The sequence below is a fragment of the Falco punctatus genome (assembly GCF_963210335.1).
Source record: "Falco punctatus genome assembly, chromosome: 13".
Taxonomy (NCBI): domain Eukaryota; kingdom Metazoa; phylum Chordata; class Aves; order Falconiformes; family Falconidae; genus Falco; species Falco punctatus.
Window position 1 is genome coordinate 6065789 of NC_137593.1, and position 20351 is coordinate 6086139.

A 20351-nucleotide genomic window follows, 5' to 3' on the forward strand; every position below is an offset into this window, starting at 1 on the left:
CCGCCCCTCGCCGCCGCTACGGAGCGCGGTTGGGCCCAGCGCGGCAGCGCGGCGCCGTCCCTGCGGAAGCACGTCCCCCCCCACCCCGCCCCGGCGGTGGCGCAGGCGCGGGGCCGCCCCTCGACCGCCAGGCGGCGCCGTGCGCCTCCTCACCGGCCCCGCCCGCCGCCATCTTGGCGCCTGGGCGGCTCTGGCGGCCGCTTCCCCTGGAGGGCGGCCAGGTGGCTTCGCGGCCACGAAACTAGGTTTTAAACGAATTAAAGAAAAATAATAATAAATGGGTGTTTCCAAAGCCTGGCGGGAGAAAGCTTCAGGGAGAGGTATGTTTGACTGTCAACACAACTGTTTAACGTTTGCCCTTCCAGAACAGCCGGAGGAACGCTTTGCAAGGGGGCAGTAACCGGGCGAAATGGCCTGAAGGCACCAAGAAGCCGTGGCGGGAGGTGGTTGCCATTAACGCCGTGAGGCCGGGGTGGCTCCGCGCCCTGCCCCTCGCCAGCAGTGCCGGCGGCACGGGCCCCCTTCGCCCCCACAGCCCCGCTGAGGGGAGCCACGGCGATGAACACGGTGCCGAAGCCAGCCAGCCGGCTCCTGGGCAAAACGCAGCCCAAGCGTTTATTTTTGATAAAACTTCCCAAGTCAGAGACTATAATACTTGTAGCTCTCGGACCAGATTCACCCACTGACTGTTGTGTGGCGCTGCCAGTGGCTGGGCCCAGCCGCGGGGGTGCCATGCGAATCACCTCTAAACCCCACAGGGAAACGCAGAAAAATGCAGCGGCAGCGTTGCCAGAGCTGGCCTCTGCCGCGTGTGCTGGCCTGGGCCTTCTGTGCGGAGATCCTGAGTTTGTCGTCTGTGCTCTAATGGGGATGCTACACGAGTCACATTGAACGTCACCTTTTGAAATAGTTCGTCCTGCCATCTTTTATTTCATTCGTGTTAATCTGTGTGGTCTGTTCGCCTGTGGTCCCACCCTTGGTTACATAGGTTCCACTCCAAAGGGTGCCGCCTGTACCCGAGGAGATAGGTTCGGCTGTTTACACGGGGCCCCTTCGTAATGCTCCAGCAGGTCGAGATGGTGACTCTCTTCTGTCACCAGGGGTTCCAGCAGATGCTGCCTCACCCAGTCCGCTGTGGAGATTATATGCTTTACCCCGGGGAGCTGCCCATCTTTCTTCTGTGCCAGTTGATAAGCAGGGTCTGGGGCGTTCTGTTAAGTGTTTTTACATTTGGAGTGAGTGTTTGTTTACCTGCAAGTGTCTGACCAGTTGCACGTGCTATAGGGCTTTTTTTTTCCGCTAATAAAATATTTTGTGGGAGAATTACCAACTGTTCTGAAGCCAAACTGGAGCAGGCCGGGGCTAAGCGCTACTGATAAATTTTTTTCCCTCAAGTAGCAGATTATAAATTTGGTTGGTTTTCCACAAGTAACAGATTCATTCTGGATGACTTGAGAGATCTTCTCGACTAAATCAAGACTTTTTACTGAAGTGCAGCTGTAGATGATACTTATTTTTGAGACACAAAATAAATATTCCAAGGCAGTCTTTATTTTGAGATTCAATAAAAAAAAAATGGAAATCAGCTCCATCAGCCACTGCTTGCAGGCATCATTCCTTTGTCTGGATCAATGTTTATTTTCTAAAGTGTACTTCTTGGCAGTACTAATGTGATGATCCTGCTTTTCTATACAACAGCAACAGTTCAATTTCAAATCATATTTGTAAATACCTTGGCCTTTCGCATTAAAATGTATTTCCAGTGTTGCACAGGTGAATCATGCACACATCTTTCTAGTAGACTCAAGTATGTTATCAAGCTTTGGTTTTCCTATCTAAGTCTTTATATGAATTACATTACAGAATTGATCAAGGATTAGAAAACTTCTGGAATGTTTAAATTATCTGTTCTCAGTTATGTTCTGGAGAAAAGTCTGACGCCCTAAAGCATCTCTTTAAAGCCTAGCCTCAAGAGTATGCATTGTAGCCAGCGCTGGGGTAAATATCCCACCTTGTTTCCAAGCAAACCCACCAGAATGCAGGAGGTGGTGTTCACACCAACAGGAGCTGTGGGTACAGCCTAGCTTACACTGCCTCCTTGCTCCAGCCACTTGCCTGGTGCATTGCTACTTTCTGTGAGCAGTCTCTCTAGAGGGGGAACAACAAGGAGGGCAGCCCTGTCCTGGGACATCCAGGGGTGGTGGCCTGGGTGCACAGAGGGTGCCGGAGGAAAGTCCTGCAGGCTAACTGAGAGAGGGCCAGTCACGGTGAGCTGTTTACCCGGCCTTGCTCCCCTCAGTGCTGGGTAAGCAACACGGGAAAGGAGAGGGAGGCTCATTCAGCAAGTCTTGGTTCAAGTCAAAAGATTAGAACTGGCAGGTCATGAGCAAAGCAGTGTAAACAACCCCATTCCTACTTGAGCAAGTGTCTCTCTGTTTCAACTGCTGAGCTGTCTTACCTGGGAACCACCACTGTGTCCTGACTGTTGGGGGTGAGGGTTCACACTGGCTTCTGGGTGCAGCCTCGAGCAGGACAACATGAGAGAGGCTGGGGACCAATGATCCCCACCTCCAAAGGACAGTGCCGTGCTCAGCAGACCCTCTGAGCTCCGACGTACACTCTCCGTGTAGCATGAACCAGATTAAAGAGCCTCTGCAGTGACCTTGCCATAGGCGCCCCGCTCTGCTCCAGGCACTGCTATAATCCTGCCCTTCGCTTTCTCCTTCCTGTGCAGTGCCTGTGACCCACCATGCACTTACATCGGCCTTCAGAAAGGGACTGGGGGCTGCTGCATGGTTCCTACAGTTATTAGGGGCTGCATGCCCTGGGACGCTTAAAAATTGCTGCAGTACTGCCTGTGCCTGCTCCGTGGTCACGCTGACCTTTCTGTGGTCCACGCAATCGCCCAGCTGGGCAAACGTGGCTGTGAGCACACCGCCACGCTGCTTGAATTCCCCTGGGCACACACTGGAGATCAGAGGCCAGCGGTGGCAGTGCAGGGACACCGAGCTAGCAGGAGCCACCTGTAACTCCCACTAGGAAGAGGGAAAGCAAGTAGTAATGATGTAAGAATTATTTACTTTAAAAAAGAAAAAAAGAAAAAGGGGGGAAACTAAAAAAAAAAGTAATTATCTATAGTGAAAAACAAGAAAGAATTTGAAAAACAGAGATGTTAGTTAAATCCTTACAGTTAACAAAACATGGCCTTGGGAGAAGGAACGGGCACCACCAGTATGACAAGCTGGGGCACAACAAGATGACCTCAAGGAGAACCAAATGGTTAATGAGACTAAATAGAAAGTTGCTGGAACTATGTGTGAGCTATCCTAATTAGCATACTAAAAGATCCACCCTGGAGCAAAGAGAGGCCCCTACTAAAAGCCCCCTTCCGAGCTAGCTTTGTGGATTACCACCTTGCACCCCTCTCTGCACAGACAGGCAATAAATGGTGTCTGCGCTCTGTGGATGGGGTCTCGCACATGGGGTGCAGAGCCCAGATTTGGGGTAACAGGAACTGCAGCGGTTCCTGCCTGCTGGGGCTGCAATGGTGCTGGCACAGGATACTCACCCGCAGCCTGGGAGGCCTGATGCTTCTCATAGTCCTGGGAGCTGATTTCTTTCCTGGGCAGAATGCAGGGAGGCAAAATCACAAGGCTCTGCCCATGTCTTGGATCTGCAGTTATATCCACAGCCGGTAAAATTTAAGGACTGCTGATCTACAGCCAGGATTTATTGCCACCCTGCTGGGAAGGGGATTCCTTCCCTTTCAGCACAGCTATTCAGGCTGTGCCTCTGGGCAAAATTTGCCAATGGTTGCTTCAGGATTTAGTGAAACACTCGAGCACAGGCTCCATTACCTTAAATTACACCACATGCTGCTGGATCCAGACCTGATGTCCTGCCATGCAATTCCTCAGCTCTTATAGATTTCAGTGAAAGATAAGGTCATTGAGCACCTCAGAAAATGTATCACCTCGAAGACTGGGTCCCTGCATATGTAGCACTTAGATAAGCTTCATCCTCATCAGCTGTTTGACTTGGGAAGTAGAGGATAGCATTTCTCAGTGATGAAAAACAAGTTGAAGTGAGGCAGAAAAATCTGTGATAAATTAGTGTGGAAAGTGTTAATGGGGCCAAATGTCCAGACGTTATTGGATTAGGGAAGTCAAACTAATTTTAAAATTATGCCTAGAGAGTGGGAAACTAGATATCACCAGCCATTTATCTGACACAACAGAACAGTCTTAATGGCTGTCATCTCAGCACATTAGGAAAACCCTGTCAAAGCTGTTACTGACAAGATGCTTTCTCAGGGATTATTAATTACATTGTGTTATTAGCCAGCCACAGTATAAGAACATACTTCGCATGTTAACTAAAATGCAACGACCATTTAGCTAATAGGTATGACTCCGTCTTTTAAATTTTCTTAATGATTAGCAACTTAGTAAAACTGTAACACTGAGAGATAAAAATAACAATTCAACAAGCTGTTTTTCAAGAACAAGTTTTAACTGGAGCTTGCGTGTAGCCAGGATAGCTAAAGTGTACAGTCCTAATTACCAGCCGGATGGGACAGGACAGAAGTAAACATATCGGCAGATTTAACGAACTCGTATGACCCCCTCCTGCATTGTCAGACACGGTAAAAATGCTTGTGATAGTTCAGCCCAGTGTATCATCTTATTCCTTCCAGCGCAGCCCTGGTGAGGACAGGGGTTGCTGCAGCCTTCAGCAGTGCTGAGCTCGGCATGACCTGTCCCAGGCTGCAGCCTGCCCCACAGCAACCATTAACAGAATTGAAACATCCCAGGATGAGAAAAGCATCATTTCCAGGGGAATATACAAAGAAATTGAATGATAACAGTAAAATGCATGAAGACACCTTGTCCAGTTGTGGCCCAAGAAGGCCTGAGAGGGTCCCCAGTGGGAGGTCCCAACCTGGAAGGAAAAGACTCTCGCTTGCTTCCCTTCCATAGAGCAGCTGCTGCGGGGAAGCACAGCCTGAAACTTGGCACCGACTAGTTTTACTTAAATGCCTCTGAATCCCAGGCAGATCTTCCTGCAAGTTCAGTGATATAGCTATGGGTTATGTTAATTGTTAATGCTGTGGGCTTTGTTAAACTAATTTATGGGCTGTGCTACTGTAATCGATCAGGCTTTCTGTTATCATTCCCCTAGTAACACACAGGAAAGCAAAGACTGGCTGCTCAGAGTGTTCCTGAATAAATGACCTTTCCCTGCTGAGTTACCGACAGTGTCACTGACTGATGCCCCTCAAGCATTAGGACAAAGCTCAGCAGAAGTTTAGCGAAGCAGTTTTGGATAGCCTTTCTCATGTTAAACCACCTGTGTGAGCACTGGGCAGCTATAGCTCTAGCCGTTCTGTTTGTACAGACTGGTCAGCTCACATGGACAGAGCAGGGACATCTGGGAGCCCGGTGCCAGCACCCACACTGCCGCCCTGCCTCTGCAGTCCCATCCTCCCCTTCCTGGGGGGAACCCAGCCTGGCTTTGCCCTCAGAGCAGGGACAAGTCTGCTTTGAACCCCATCACTCCCCAAATGCTCCTCCTGCTTATTGTGCCTAGAGAGGCCCCAGGACCAAGCTGGAGCTGCACCAGTGTCTGTGCAAGCAGAGGTGTGCTTCACAGTGGGGTTTTGCAGGTGGGCAGTGGGGACAGCTGGAGCTAGGTTAGGGCACTCCTCTGGTAAGGGTTCATCGTGATGCAGAGCCAGCTCCTACCAGCTCCAGGGCTGCCTCCCAGCCCCGCTCTGGACCATCTATTTCAAAGGGATTTAGCTGAGGGCTTGCACAGCAATTACCACCCATGGAGCAAATGTGTCCTGCCAGGAAAATACCTCCCATCTGGAGTTGGATGTATGTCTGAGATTGTACAGAGGGGAGAAAAAAAACAACAGCGCAAGCCAAAACATGCCATAGATGTTGTTCATTGTCACTTTTATGTAACAGTCATAGATAACATTGCTGAAAGCAAGAACCGGTCTCTTTTTTTCCCCCCTTTTTTTGCATTCAGACAAGCCATTATAATATTTAACTATCTGCGGTAGACAGGGAGAGCTTCTGAGCCTGCCGTCTCCACTAGTCTCACCTGGGGAGACCTGTTTGCAGCACACAGACTGATGGTTCAACCCAGAGCTTGTGTCCCAGCTCTGCTGCTCACTTCTGTGCACTGCAGCTTGGGCCCTGGTTCCCACATGCACTGCGTGTCCCACGTCAGTCCCAGGTCCCCCACCTCTGTAGCACATGACAGCATTGATCCAGTTCTCCTCTAGTTAAATACCAGCAGTCACTTCAGGAAAGCCTTTGGTGCAATCTTACTGCCTCGGTGCACATCCTGGTCCCAGGGGACCTTGTGGCTACACTTCCAGTCACTTGGAAGGGACCAGAATTTGCTTTAGGGTCTTAATACCAAGAAAGTAAAGTCTATAAAGGAAAGAAGTTCAGGCACATGAAAAAGAGCATTAACTTTCCCTAAAACTAAACCCAGAGCAGCACCTATGATCCTCCTTGGCCCATCTATTCTCATGCTTTTCATTATACTTGATCCTCTTAGGTTATGGTCACTGCTTCACTGGCAGTCGTGATGAGCTTGCAGTGACCGAGCAATGCTGGTGTTTCATCTCTCAGTAAATAATGGGTTTCTGTCCTGAGAAAGTTGCTAGAAGGTAACCTGGTATCACAACAAGGAACATGCAAATCTTAAAAGTCAAGCAGAGAGCAGGCTTTTACAATCAGTCCAACATATGCCCTAAAAAAGGAGGAAAAATCCTTGCAGTCTGATTTTGTCACATAAAGGTATCTCATAAAGCAAAGAGCACAAACAAGGCTATAGAAACAACACAACCTCCTGCTTGCACACTGTCATGGTTGAAACACGTCCAGCCAGCAAAACTGTAAGTGGTGCAAAGTGGGGGTCAGGTCAGTGGGGCACCTTCCAGTTAATGCTGCAATACCCATTTCCCCTTTGGGCTGTCATTAATTGTAAGGGCACGGTATGGGCAGCCCGAGGCCTCGCCTCAGGCCAGAGCCTGTGGGTCAAAGCACGGGGCAGAAGGGAGGGAAGGGAGATGCAGAGGGTGGGGAAGGAGGAGCAGTGAGGGGAGGTGACCTGGCCATGGTCACGCCATGGGAGGAACGGCAGCAGGACTTGAGTGTCCTGACCTGGTGGCCAGGAGTGCCTGGGCCTGTCGTGTGGTCAGTGAGGTGCTGTGTCCTGTGCTGCAGCAGGGATAAGGGAGGGAGGAGAGGCTTCCTAGGAGGAAAGAGGAGGTAAATATTTGGGCTGAAACAGAAGAAAAAAAATGCACATCAGCCCAGCCAGAGTTTCCAAGAATCTCCTAAAAATGTTGTGACTTGAGAAATCCTTATGAGATCAGACAGCCTTTCCATGATGCCTGGAGAGAAAAGCAAGTGATGTGCATCCCAACTGATGCAGGTGGGATCCACCTTGATCCTCTGCACGGGCAAGAGTAAGGGGGAGTTTGCTCAGTCCATTTTCCTTAGCGCCTCGGGTGATCAGCGCTGTGTGCTGGTGGCACAACTGCACTAGTAGTTGGTTTCTCAAAGGCATCAGATCACTCAGCAGGAGGCAGCAAGCATGGGACAAAAAGGTGAAAACATGAGGCTACAGCATCAGCCAGCCCCTCTGTCCTTAGCTCCAGATGAGTGATGACCCCGCTCAATGTAATGCTTTGTCAACTAGTAACATCGTCATCCCACTGGGCTCTTCCAGTGGGTCATGGAGACACACATGTAACATACTCCTCCTGTCCTTTCCCTGGCTCTCCTGCAGCACAGTTGTACCGAGTATTTCAGCGTAAAATGCCAGGTTAGCACCTGCAGCTCAGAGGTGTGAGCCACAGCAGCCAGAAGGCGTCTGCTGGAGGGGTCCTCCTGGTCTGCCAGCTGCAAGGTTTATGTGAAATGAGACTTTTGCCCAATGTTCTTTCCGCAGTGCCTGAAGGTCCGTGCTTGGTCCTTCCTTTCCGGGTGCATGGCAATGTCTAGGCCTCCTCGCTGCCTCGCAGGTCTTGCAGCTCAGTCATAGCTTTGGCTGAGAGCTTCTTGCGGCGGAACACGGCTGCGATCTCCTCAAAGGACTTTCCTTTCGTCTCGGGTACTTTGAAGTATGCAAACAGAAAGAAGACTAGAAGCAGAGCCGCAAAGATCGCAAACACGTACGGTCCACAGAGATCCTGCAGTGGGGGAAGTGGGAACAGGGGACACCACCATCAGCGCTGCAGGGACAGCTTCCCCTTCCTACCCTGGGTGGCTGAGGTGCCCCACGGGACTTGGGGGCAGAGATCTGGGAGGCACGTCCATGTCCCACTGGGCTGCTTCGGGAGCCCAGCAGTGGGGTCGTGCCCGTCATTGATTTGTGTGGGTTTAGAGGGATTTCTTACCGCTATATACTGGAAACACATTCCCACGATGAAGTTGCAGGCCCAGTTGCAGAAGCCGGCAACAGCGATGGCAGCAGGGCGCGGGCCTTGGCTGAACAGTTCGGCTACGATGAACCAGGGGATGGGCCCGGGCCCAACTTCAAAGAAGATGATGAAGAGGAAGATCGCGACCATGCTGACATAGCTCATCCAGGCAAACTGGCTCTGTAAGGGGGTGCACTCGGTGTTGTGGTCCCAACGCGACTCTCATTAATTACCACTAATAATTTTAATTAGGCTTCTATTTCAGAAACTTCTTTCTATTCAGACAAGTGGGGACTGGACATGAATAATTAAAGCTCTAAACTCTTGTGCAAGGTGCCAGCTAGGTGTGTGGTGCCACCTTGGCCGCTTGCAGAGGGACGGTGGAGCTCACAGCTGTCAGCTCAGCTGTGCCTTCAAGCCCTCTCCTTGCCTGCAGTCCAGCCAGGGAGAGGCAAAATGCTGTTGTCTTTAATAACCAGGGTGTTCAGTAAAGGAGGCCACCCCTCGCTTGGTTTTACATCTTGACAGAAGCTTGCACCAGTGGTTTGGACTGACTACGATGGGGGCCAGCTCCATCCTCTGCCTGTTCTGCCCCGTGTCTCACAGCCTGACCCCTCTGCTGGATGTCAGAAGGAATAATTTGTCCCTTTTTTATGAGAAGATACTAGACTAGCATCCCTGCACCAAGCCAGGGAGATGCAGGTTGAGGGTTTAGGGCACACTGTTTGCACGTGGAGGTATTCCTAGGTTTTCTTAGCAGGCATGGGATTATGCTGTGGGAATGGCACAGCGTAAGGAGCTGAGGTTCTCAGCGGGCTCAGGGAGGGGACAGGGGACACACGTCCTTTCTAGCAGCCTTGGGTGTATCTCAGGGGCCAAAGAGTGCAATGTCCTCCGGCACTGCTGTAACCAGAGGTGGCTCCAGCTATTTGAACTGTCCCTTCTAAGGACAAATGTTTTCTGAACTTACTTTGAGATGAAAATGCAAACATTCACTTTAAAGGGGTGGGTTCTCTTCTCTTGTTTGAAAACCATGGAGGAAAAATGGAGAGAAATCCTTACCAGGAGCACAAGTCCAACTGTCATGGCCACGGCGCTTATTAACATGCCCATCAAACCAGCCAGGAACAGGGACCGCCTGCCCGCCTTCTCCACCAGAAAGACCTGTAGAAACACATGTAGCAGCTCAGTCTCCAGCACCGCTGCTCCCAGGAGGTTCAATCAGGTCCATTAGCCGTGAACAACCACGCCACACTCCTGCTCTTTTAGCTGTTGTGGCAGAGATTTATATCCTGATTTCCAAGTGTCAGAAACTCAGCTGGTGGCTGGGGGGGAGCCAGACTGAGGGTGAGGCAAAACCTCGGATACTCAGAACTCGTGCATTCCCAAGCTCTCAGGACTTCCCACTGTTCTTACACATGTATTACTGACTCTGGGATTTCTCTCTGCCTCTTTTCCCCAGGAAGAACAAACTTACTAGGTCTGCATTAATTTGGAAGCAGCCTTCAAAATGTAGCATGATTCGAGTCACATCATGGGCCATTGCACCTTGCCTGTCCTATGGCAGGGATAGTCGTGTAGTAGCTGGAGTCAGGATTTTTCCTCCGATTGCTCCCAGACACTTTTGCTTCCCTGTTAGGCCACAAGGCTTAGTTTGCTCCTTCTCGGCTCCTCTTGGTCATCTCACCCAACTTTTGACATCTGAGTCTGTACCCATCACTTCACCCCATGGGGAGATGTAGGTAGCTCCAGAGCACGGTGCATCTGGCCTGCTCTAAGATACTGTGCACTAGCCTCTGAGGCTGCCTGCTTCTTCCCCTCTGCTCGAAAGGACACTTTTGGCCATCAGCAAAACCTTTCCTGCAACTGCAGTGAGTCATTTATGCTTCCAAGAGACCACCTCTTTGGCTGGAGGCAGTTCCTCCTGCTGCCTCATGAAGCTGCAGAGGGTGAGCCCCTGCTCTCCTTGCTCCCCTTGCCAAGGTCCACCCGGCTGTCAGTGCTTCTGCCTTTTGATCAGGGTCTGTCATTTATTGACAAATGCAGGTAATTTTTAAGTGCTTGTGGCCAAAAGAAGCAAAGAGCAAATGCCGCAGGCTGCAAGTACCAGAGCCCTGGGGTTGAGATCAAACTTCAGGAGACCCTCCAAGCTGGCGAAAGACCTCTCCCAGCCACACGCCTCCGTGCCTCATTTCCCAATAAATATTCATGTTTTTCCTCTGTATGGGACCTGTGACAGAGTTCCTCTAAAGCAGGTTCACCCCAAGCCCTCCTATCTCATGCACACTGTACGAAGATCTCTTAGAGCTGTGTATTTCTGCCTTGCAGCTGGTCCTGCTTCGTGGTGGGTGCAAGTCCTTTGCTCCCTAAGTCCCTCTAGAGGTGTGAGGGAAATGGGCTTGGCATTTTCTGATCTTTTTATATTAATGGCCACATTAAAAAAGAGTTGCCTGCTGATAGGAATTGTGTTAATACTCTCAGGAGAGGGACAAACGAAGGGAAAGGCTGTGAAAACAGAACCATCCTTTCATTGCTGCAGAGCACTGCGCAGCTACAATGAGGCTAGGTGCTAGATTACTTTTATTTCTGCGGAATAGCCTTTGGATACCGCTTCTGCAGGTGCTATGTACATACAGAAAACAATTTGAAATATAACAGGTAAGAAGGAGACTGTGAGCTGCTGGCTTCCCCATCGCAACCCCAGTCCCCTGCCTGCTCCCCAAGGGGAACAGGACCTACAGGATTTTGGTCTCAAAGACAACTTTTATTCTGGGGGGAAATGCTGAGCTACCAAAGCTTCCCTGAACAATGTGTTGCAGTTTTCACTCATAAGGCAATTAGCAGTGCTGTTTGGTAGTGACAGGCTGCATTTCAAGGCTTGATTTTTCAAACGAGACTTGCCCAGGGAATGAGTTTTACTCTAAGATGTGCAGGGTCAGCCCTGCAAAACTGCAAATCCCAGCCCCAGCTCGAGGATAAAACCACCTTTCAAAATGACATTGTAGCTTATGTATTTTTGTAGTCTGGGGGGCAGAAATATTTACTTACGGAGATAACAGTGAAGACTGTGTTCACCACTCCAACACCAATGGTTGCGTAAACTGGTTGGTCAACTCCAGCTCTCTCAAAAATGTTTGTAGAGTAGTAAAAGATCTATCAAAATACATTAGGATGAAGGATTAGGCAACAGGGCTGGTGGAACTTTTTGTTCTCTTGAGGGAAGAGTTGCGTTTGCTTGGCTGAGATGTGAAGTAATTTAATTATGATTAGTTTTTCAACTTTTAATGGCTTATTATAATAATTAAAGCTGAAACTTTCAAAGGAGCCTGAGGGAGCTAAAAAGCTCATTGTAATTCCCCTCCTGAGCTACTGCATTTGCACATTTAAAACTGTTTTCTTCTATGTAGGCCCGTGTTTAATCTTGAAAGTCAGATCACCAGCACTGCATGCTGAAGACAAATACTTTAATATGACTGAGTTTTACATTAATTTAAAAATATTATCACTACATTGGAATGACTCCAATTTCTCCCTTCTGTCCAAAAATAAGACAATTCTTATCCAGTGGAAGTTAAGGAGAGGAGGTAAATGGGTGGCTGACCCTGTGGCTGGTGGTTGGGGCTGGGCATGGCCTTGAGCCAGGGCAGCTGGGCTCCGTGGGATGCTCACCCCAGTTCAGCCCCTTGAGGCTGAGCATCCCTGAGTGCTGCTGTGCCTTGAGATGTGGAAATGCTCTTTGAATTTTAAAAGCTGGTGTGACAGAGGCCTCAACCTTTGTAAAGTTGCCACCAGACTTTGAAAAATTTGCATCTTAGCTGATTTTGAAAAGGAGGCTCTGTGCTCCTGGGTGTAAAATGGTGATTTCTGGTATCTCAGGAGGCGATGCACAACCTATTTAGCTAAAAATAGCTAGAAGATAGTGATTCTGTGGTTCCTGGGGTGAGCACGTAATCATTAAAGAGAGCAAACAGCTGATGAACTCAGATAGGCGGAGGGTCATGGGAGACCTCATTGTGGACCTGCTGTGCCCACTGGTTTTGTGCGGAATTCCCTTGCACCTTCTCCCCTCCTGCGGCCCAGCTTGGCAGCGAAGTCCACCTTCAACATGGATGGCGGTGGCCGAGGAGCCTACTGCAATCCCAGGAAAGCCTTCTTTTCACCCGTACATGGCTTGGACAGAGCCAGCATTGCCTTTTCATGATCAGCATGCATTTCTTTAAAGACAAACATTTTGGGGAGACTCACCGCGTTGATGCCTGAGAACTGCTGAGATATTTGCACCATCAGCGCCACGAGGACAGCCTGCCTGTACTTTGAAGAAGTGAAAAGCTGTCTTATGGAGACTTTCTTTTCACTAGCAGCTTCTTGCTTTTCCTTTTCCATCTCGGCGATCTCTTTCATGGGGTCACAGTTTCCTCTAAGCCTTTTCAAACCTGAAGAAAAAAAAAGATCGACAGTTTATTTTCAATGGTAGATAGGGAGCAGAGCAAGGACAAGAATCTGTCTAGCCAAAACTCAGGGTAAGCCAGCCACATGGACAGCAGTGTCCTCTTACTCTGAGGACTCCTATGGCACATCAAGGATCAAAGGTGTGTCTGCTTGGCAAGAGGCAGCAGCACATTAGTTCTGCGAAAGCTCTGAGACACCCGGCTTGAGCCTCATCCCTCAGCAATGCTGATTAATCCCATGCAAACACATCTCAATAGTTTCTGGTCCACAGCTGATTTATGCCGCAGCACCTCGGAGCATGGGCATGCAACTCTGCCCCCAAGCACGTGGACATGCTCTGTTTTACTCAACCACGGGTTTTCACCTCAGTTTCAGCTGCATCCTACCACTGGCAGCTCTTACTCCTTGTAGAGATGGCTGGAACCAGCCAAGGAGGTTGCAGTAACTGCTGTGGATTTGCTGTGTAGTTGCAAATAGCACCAAGGACAAAGGGATCAGCTGCCCTTAAGTGATGTCCTTCATACACCTGGTTGAAATCCCTTCCAACTGAACGGGGTTTTTTTGGGGGGGAGCATCTGTTAGATTCGATATCTCTGATGGAAAGGACTAACATGCTAAGGCTCACACCACCCTCAGCAACACAGAAGCAAGCGTGCCTTAGGCAGAGACTGTATCAGGTGTCTGAAATCCCTCCTGCAAATGTGCCCTGTGGGACGGAGCAACTATACCCAGTTACTCACGTGAGCCCTCAGCTGGGCTTTTCCATCTGTGTTTAATACTATGTATAGTATAAAACCAACTCCAAGCAAGCACAGAATGTTTGTCTTACTTTTTTTAGCTTCCTCCACCTTCCCCAGTTTGATGTAAAGGTATCGGGGGCTCTCGGGGCACAGCAAAAGCAGGAAGAACTGCAGGAGGGCAGCCACACCAGACAGACCGAGGAGCAGGGGCCACAACTTGTCGTTACCCAGGAGAAACTCTAGTCCAAGAACCTGGAATAATTGAGGCATGTTTGAATGGCTTAGTTTATACCCTAGAAAACGAGAGCAATTGACCACCGTGGCATTTCAAAGTGACAACCTGGAAGAGAACTAGAAGCGAATACCAATTCTCAGTCCTAGCAATTAGATTTCTTTAACTGTGATGCACATTTACAAGGAGGGAACGAACAGATGGTATAAAATGTCACGAGCAAGACTTTGGCTTACAGATGCCGTGGGACAATCCTCTGCGAGCCTGCTCCCCACTCTGGGGTGACTCAGTCCTCCTTGGGATGTGCCACCAGCAGACCTGTGCCTGGCCAGAACCACAGCATAAACAGCTCAGCAAATACAGGCACGATGATGAAATGTTTTCTCCTCAGACCTTGCTACAGTGGGTTTCTAGGGTGTGGGATTTTATGGGCATATGTGACCTAAGCAACTACAAAGGAGCAAAGTGTGGATGGAGGTCCGCGCAGTGCAGGATGTCCCAGATGCCCAGTTGTTAACCAGCACAGCCTGAGCACTGGGGCTGCAGTGCAGCATGAGGCTCAGCAAGCAAGCTAACTCGAGCTTTGCTTCAGCGTGTGATTATGGTATTGGACAAGGTGCTCCAGAGAGGCTGTGAGTACTTGCAACCTTTTTCCTTCCATAATTTGCAAAGCATTTTTGGTATGCCCACAGCCAGTGAAGCTGGCAGGATCTGCCTTGTGCGTGTTTTTCCCCATGGTCTGCCCATAGTCTGTGGCTAAATCAGATTAGATGAACCTTGTGGCTGCATTAAGTTTTTCTGGATGTGTTGGGTTTTGGTACATTTATGTGCTCATCTGTCATGTAGTTGGGACTCCTGCCACGGTGGGCAATGCTGACGGGCACGTTGGGCTCCCTACTTCTGTGATGAAGCCACTTTTGAGTACCTGAATATCAAGGATCTCGTGTTCAGGATCCAGCCTGACTCTGACGAGATGCTTACAAAAACTTGCTAGGAGAGGAGAGAATTTGTTTGCAGAAGTACTTTTTAGTTCATGAGAAGTCATCTTTGTTAAGACACCTCTGACTCAAGGTGGGAGTTTAACCCCATCAGAGCAGATTGCTTTGCACTGCCCTTCAGCTTTTGGGTGGAATGGTGAGTGACACCCCAGCGTATCACTGGGGTATCCCTCATGTCTGAAATAGCTTCTCTGGACTCAAGCACTTTCCTTTTTACCTGGCTGATGAGGATACCCGTGACAATAGCAAGCTGGTGCAATGTTCCCAGCGCTCCTCGAAGGGCCGTGGGAGAGACCTCGCTGACGTACATGGGCACGAGTCCGGAGGAGAGCCCTGCACCAAGAACATATGGGTGTTACCTCTTCCAGACCACAGCTCAGCAACCAGCAGAAACCACTTCCTGAACAGGAAAGGAGGATGGAGCCTGTGTGCTGCATCCCACATCCCACCAAGACCCCTGTGCCTGGCTGGGAGCCACCTGCACCTTGCAAAGGGGCTCGGATATCCCTGGATTCAGAGCCCCAAGCCAGGAAGCCTTTATGCTTGCACACACACACGAGCGAGCATGGAGCAGAGATCATCTGCTGGGAGAAGTTATCACAGAGTAAAGAGCTTTCTTAAAACATGCCTTTAGTGTTTGTACTGTATTTGCATACCAGTAACAGTGATAATGAGCTGTTATTTCTAAGCTAATTCTAATGTAATTCCATATTATTTGCCTACTCTTTTATCCTCTCTAGGTACAATGCTCCTGTGCTATCTGCTAGATAGTACTGTTGTCTAGGGAACCTGTTCAACAGCATGGCTAATAACGCACTGTTACAACTGCCACCAGCAAGACTAAGCCTTGAGATACAGAGGAGGGACTTGCTCCTTTCTAGGATACACAAAATAAACTGATTTCATGATAGAGCCAACCCAAATATTTCTGGGAAAGATCCTGGATCGAGAAGGACAGACACAGGGAGATGAGGGAAACTCCAACCTGTGAAACCCTTTCTGAATTAAAAAAAAAAAAAAAAAAAAAAAGAAAAAATATAGGAAACTCTTAACGACAGCCCTGGAGCACTCAGCACCCTGCCGAGGGACTAGTTCGCAATGCTTGACCCTGCCTGGACTTACCACAGTACAGCCCCGTGACTGCTCTCCCGGCAATGATGAGTATGTGAGATGGCCCAAATTTCGCCAGCCCCATGAGAAGGTTCCCAGCGATGGAGAGGACATTCACCACCAGCATGGCTTTCACCCTGCAAGGCAGCAGCACCACAGCTTGCTCTGGCACCTCTTCAGCCAAAGCAGCCATCGCGACATACAGTCAGAGCTATTAAGTGACTTAATTAGCACTACAGGGGAAAAAAGAATGAATGTAGGCACTGAAAAATACCAGGCAGAGGTGCAGTCAGGGTAGCTAAAAGTATATTATACATCCTGTGCAAATGCTGTTCAGATGCTCTCGTCTTCCTTTTGCCATGGAAAGAAAGAGCGAGGGGAATTCGGAAGTTAATCAAGGCTGCTCATTAGCTGCTTGTCTGAAGTGCTAAAAGTTGCAACAAAATGTCTGATTTATAATTTAAGATTTTAATAAGCCAGACCTCTGTGATGGTTGGAACAGTATTTTGGAGATTTGAGGAGGAGTGTTTTCATTAAATTAGGGGGAAATAATGCAAATTTTATTTCTATGAAGAGGAAATGACTCTAGAGGAAAAATCAAAGAAAAAAGCTTGGGCTGTAGCACACAAGCTCCTCTCACCTCCCCAGCCGGTCACCGATCCACCCCACGGTGAAGGAGGAGACCATGCCGCCGACAGCGAACACGGAGACGGAGAGGGACCAGTACATAGTGAGCATGTGCAGGGAGGTGGCAAGGTCATCGTTGATATTGGCTGGGGGTGCAAATGTGCCCTCGGTGCCACCCCAGGGCTCTGTGCCAGGGACAGGGATGGTGCCATCCTCCCTAGAAGTGTTGGTGGCATGTCTGTCCAGGCGGACGATGCCCAGCACACGCCCATAGTGGGCTTCTATCACCTGTGATAGGCAAAGAGGAAAAATGCCATCAGCTCAAATCTATAGCCACCCTCAACCCCTGTTTTGGGTTTTTTTCCTGCCCCAGGAGAAGCTTTTCTTCACAGGCTCTGCAGGGGTGAAATCTTGGGGTCCTCCACAGCTCCCCAGCACCCAGACTCTCAGAGGGAAGGGACCCCAGGGGCAGGCGCGGAGCATCCCCCCTCATCCAGTGCCATCTCTCAGGGATGGGGTGAGCGTGGTGTCCGGATTCGGCACCCACGGAGAGGTGCTGTCCCTCGGTCTGGGCACGGGGACTGCATTGCAGTGGGGACGGCACCACGAGGTGCGGAGCCCTACTCCTTTCACTAGTAAGGTGGCGGGGGGGGGGGTGTCCTCGCCATTTTCTCACCCCACTGCCTTATTGCAGGGACTTTGAACTGCAGGAGATAGCAGCTGGGGAAGGGACGGAGCTCTCCTGAGGGCTTCTGCAAGGGACAGACCAGCCCTGGCTGCCCTGAAGCCCTTGTCACTTGGCCATGTGCAGACTGGGGGCTCAGCTTACCTTCTGGGGGGCATTAATGACACCCAGGCTGTAGCCGTACTGGAAAAAGCCCAACACTGCAGTGAAGACGGAGAGGACCAGTGTTCCTGTGAGGTGCTGGGGGAGGAAGCAGAGAACAGCCTCACCCCGCTGTCCTAGCCCTGCCCAAACCTGGGGGGCTGCACCCCATTCCTATCCCAAGGGACCCCACTGCCCAGCTGGCTGGGACAGCGGCATCCAGGGATGCTGTTGCAGCAGCACAGGCGCTTTGGCTGACTCCAAAAGAGAAGGGAAAGCCCCTGGGGGTAGGCAGGATCAGGCCCCCAAGGGCAGAGCAGCATTGCCCCACACAGAGCAATGTGTGCCAGGGCTCTCCCTGCTGCGCTGCCCGTCCTTGTCCCAGTGCTCACGCAGGCGGCAGCTCTGCCTGGTACAGCAGCGCAGGCAGCAGCAGCAGCGACTGCCCTGCCCCGTCCCCAGCGCACGGGCAGCACCACCAGTGAAGCAGAACAGCTAGGAAAAAATGACCAAAACGGTGCTTTTCAGCAGTGCTGTTTTAAGTATTATATCCTTCCATCGCAGCTACAATTATCCAGTGAGCTGCCAGAGCTCTTAAAAATAAAAAATAATCTCTTCACCCCTTTGCCCCTGCACTCGGTATACAGACATCAAAGAGCAATTAATTGGAGGAGGGAAATTTTATAGTTAGTTTCAGTGCTGGCAAGTGAAAAATACCAATGCTTATTGCTGGGCTCCTGCAGAAATTCTAGTGCAAAAACACCACCAAGCCACGGTTACCTTCTCTGCTTGCATTTTGCTTTTCTCGTCCATCCCACAGCTCCGCCGCTGTCCTCCCGGGAGCGGTCACTGTCCTGGGCTGCAGGGTGAGGTGAGAGCTTGGACAGGGAAAGAGGGACAGCAGGACTGGGATGGAGGCAGCAAAACTGGCTGGTGCTCTGAGAGATGGGACTATATCAACTCTGGAGTTAATGAGAAACCCAAGCCTTCCATGCGTTCTTTGGCCACTGCACGGCTCAGAGTAGCCACTACCAATCCTGGCATTTGGGGGGACAAGTGAAGCAATGGGAGATCTGCACAGACATGGAGTGGACCTGGGAAATTCAAATGATCCAGCTGAAAGGCTGGTTCGGGGCTGGCCCTCAGCTGAACAGGCTGCAGTGTGACATGCCAGGGACCTGGGAACAGGCTACAGACTATTTAGGGATGTTCAACACCTTTCTTGGCTTCTGTGCTGGGTTTATGTGCTACGTTACAAAGCTCTTGCTGAATTAGCAAGAAGAAACCTTCTCAGCATATGTAGCAAAGAAGCTAGAAAATGACTAAGAGTGTTTTATTTAGATAGCATTTGGCACCTGTTTGAAATATATTTATGTGTGTATATAACATACACAGCCAAACATATATAAATACAGATGTACACAGGTTTCTCTATACATACCCACATACATACCCGCACGCACAAAGCCCCATCAACACGCAGCTGCAACGCTAGTACACACCTGTATGTATTACCCTAGTGCACACCTGTATGTATGTACCCTGGGCATTCAGAGGAGATGTCGGGGTGTGTGTGAAGATAGAGCAAAATTACCCAGAATATTATGATAACACATTTTTGTTACAAAGCCCACACGGCGTGAATGCTGAGCCTTCCAGACCCCCAGCTGATTGCTGTGCTGTCAACTATCGCTGATGCTAGCAAATATTGCCGGTGCTAGCAGATCCTACTGATGCTGCCAAATATTGCAGCCCTGGCTTGGCTCACTCGTAGCCATGAACTTTGCACATCTACAAAAGCAGGTCTGAGCTGGTCTTGCTCAGGCTTGGGCTTTGCTGTCTTTGATGTCATTGGCAAGAGGAGATGCAGGGCCAGGGCGGATGGTGGCATCCATAGCAGACATGCCAGAATCCGAATCGGCCGAGAAGGTGATTAATGCCATTACCTTCCAGAAAAGCCCCTGGTGGGTCCAAAAGCCAAGTTACAGCAACTCATTGAGTGATGCTCTCGGTCAGCCAGGCTTCAAATGGGCACAAAATGTACTTTCTACAGAGGAAGAGGAAGGGAAAAAAAAAAAAAAAAAAAAAAAAGATGAGTGTAAGACCACTAATCTTTGCACTGGTCTCCTCCAGTAAAGTAAAACTTTAACTGGAGGAGAAGAGTTCATTGCATTCATGCAGGCATTGATTCCAAACACCTGCATTCTCCTCTCAGGCTGGGGTAGCTGCAAGGGGGAGGACCCTGAGGCTGCCCCAATATTTATCCTTCCAGCGGAGGTCTTTGCCCGTGGCATTTGTTTGCTTGTGCTGTGTGGATACCTAGGCATTTACAAGCACCGTTTCTCTGCACTGAGGTTAAATGCCTCCACGCTGGGGGCTGGCAGGATTAGACAATTAACAGGCTGCTCAAGTTTGACTCAGAAAACAGTAGAAGCCCTGACCCCACATCCCAAACTGAAACCCGCCGGCACTGTGAAACTCCTGGCCAGGACCAGTGGCCCCCCCGGGGTCCCCATGCTGTTGCGGCTGCCCGGCCGAGGGAGGGTGATGCTTTTCCCAGCTGGGAGGCAGTTGAGGGGCAAAGGCCACCTACATACCAGAAGGAGAGAGCAAGGTGGCCTTTCTGGGGCTTGCGGCCTGTCTTGTCCCCCCTGCTGCTGCTTACAGAGCAGAACCCTCCCTTAACCCGGCTTCCCAGGGAGGGGGTGCGGAGCAGCTGGGGCAGCATGGGTGAGCATCAGTCACCTCCCCAGGAGCAGCCCAGAGACTTCCGTGGAAACCTTGGATGCCAAAGGCTGGAAGCCCTATGGCCACCAGCCTCCCTCGGCCAGGTCCGCTGGCAAAAGACACCAAGTTGTCCTGGGGCTCTCCCATCCCTCCCTGGCCCTTCTTACCCTCCCTGCCGGGCTGGATGCTGCCT

General features: G+C 50.2%; 1 protein-coding gene across 1 annotated transcript; it reads right to left on the bottom strand.

The window, feature by feature from the left end:
* Positions 1-4: 4 nt before the first annotated feature.
* Positions 5-19374, bottom strand: SLC2A2 (solute carrier family 2 member 2; the record flags this gene model as incomplete). The annotated part of the gene is made up of 11 exons (XM_080408966.1): positions 5-8218; positions 8426-8629; positions 9512-9613; positions 11498-11602; positions 12695-12882; positions 13728-13890; positions 15086-15201; positions 15991-16115; positions 16619-16893; positions 17435-17605; positions 19258-19374. The coding sequence occupies 11 exons, from the start codon at positions 19372-19374 to the stop codon at positions 8027-8029; spliced, it is 1758 nt and encodes a 585-aa protein (XP_080265092.1). The 3' UTR covers positions 5-8026.
* Positions 19375-20351: the final 977 nt, after the last annotated feature.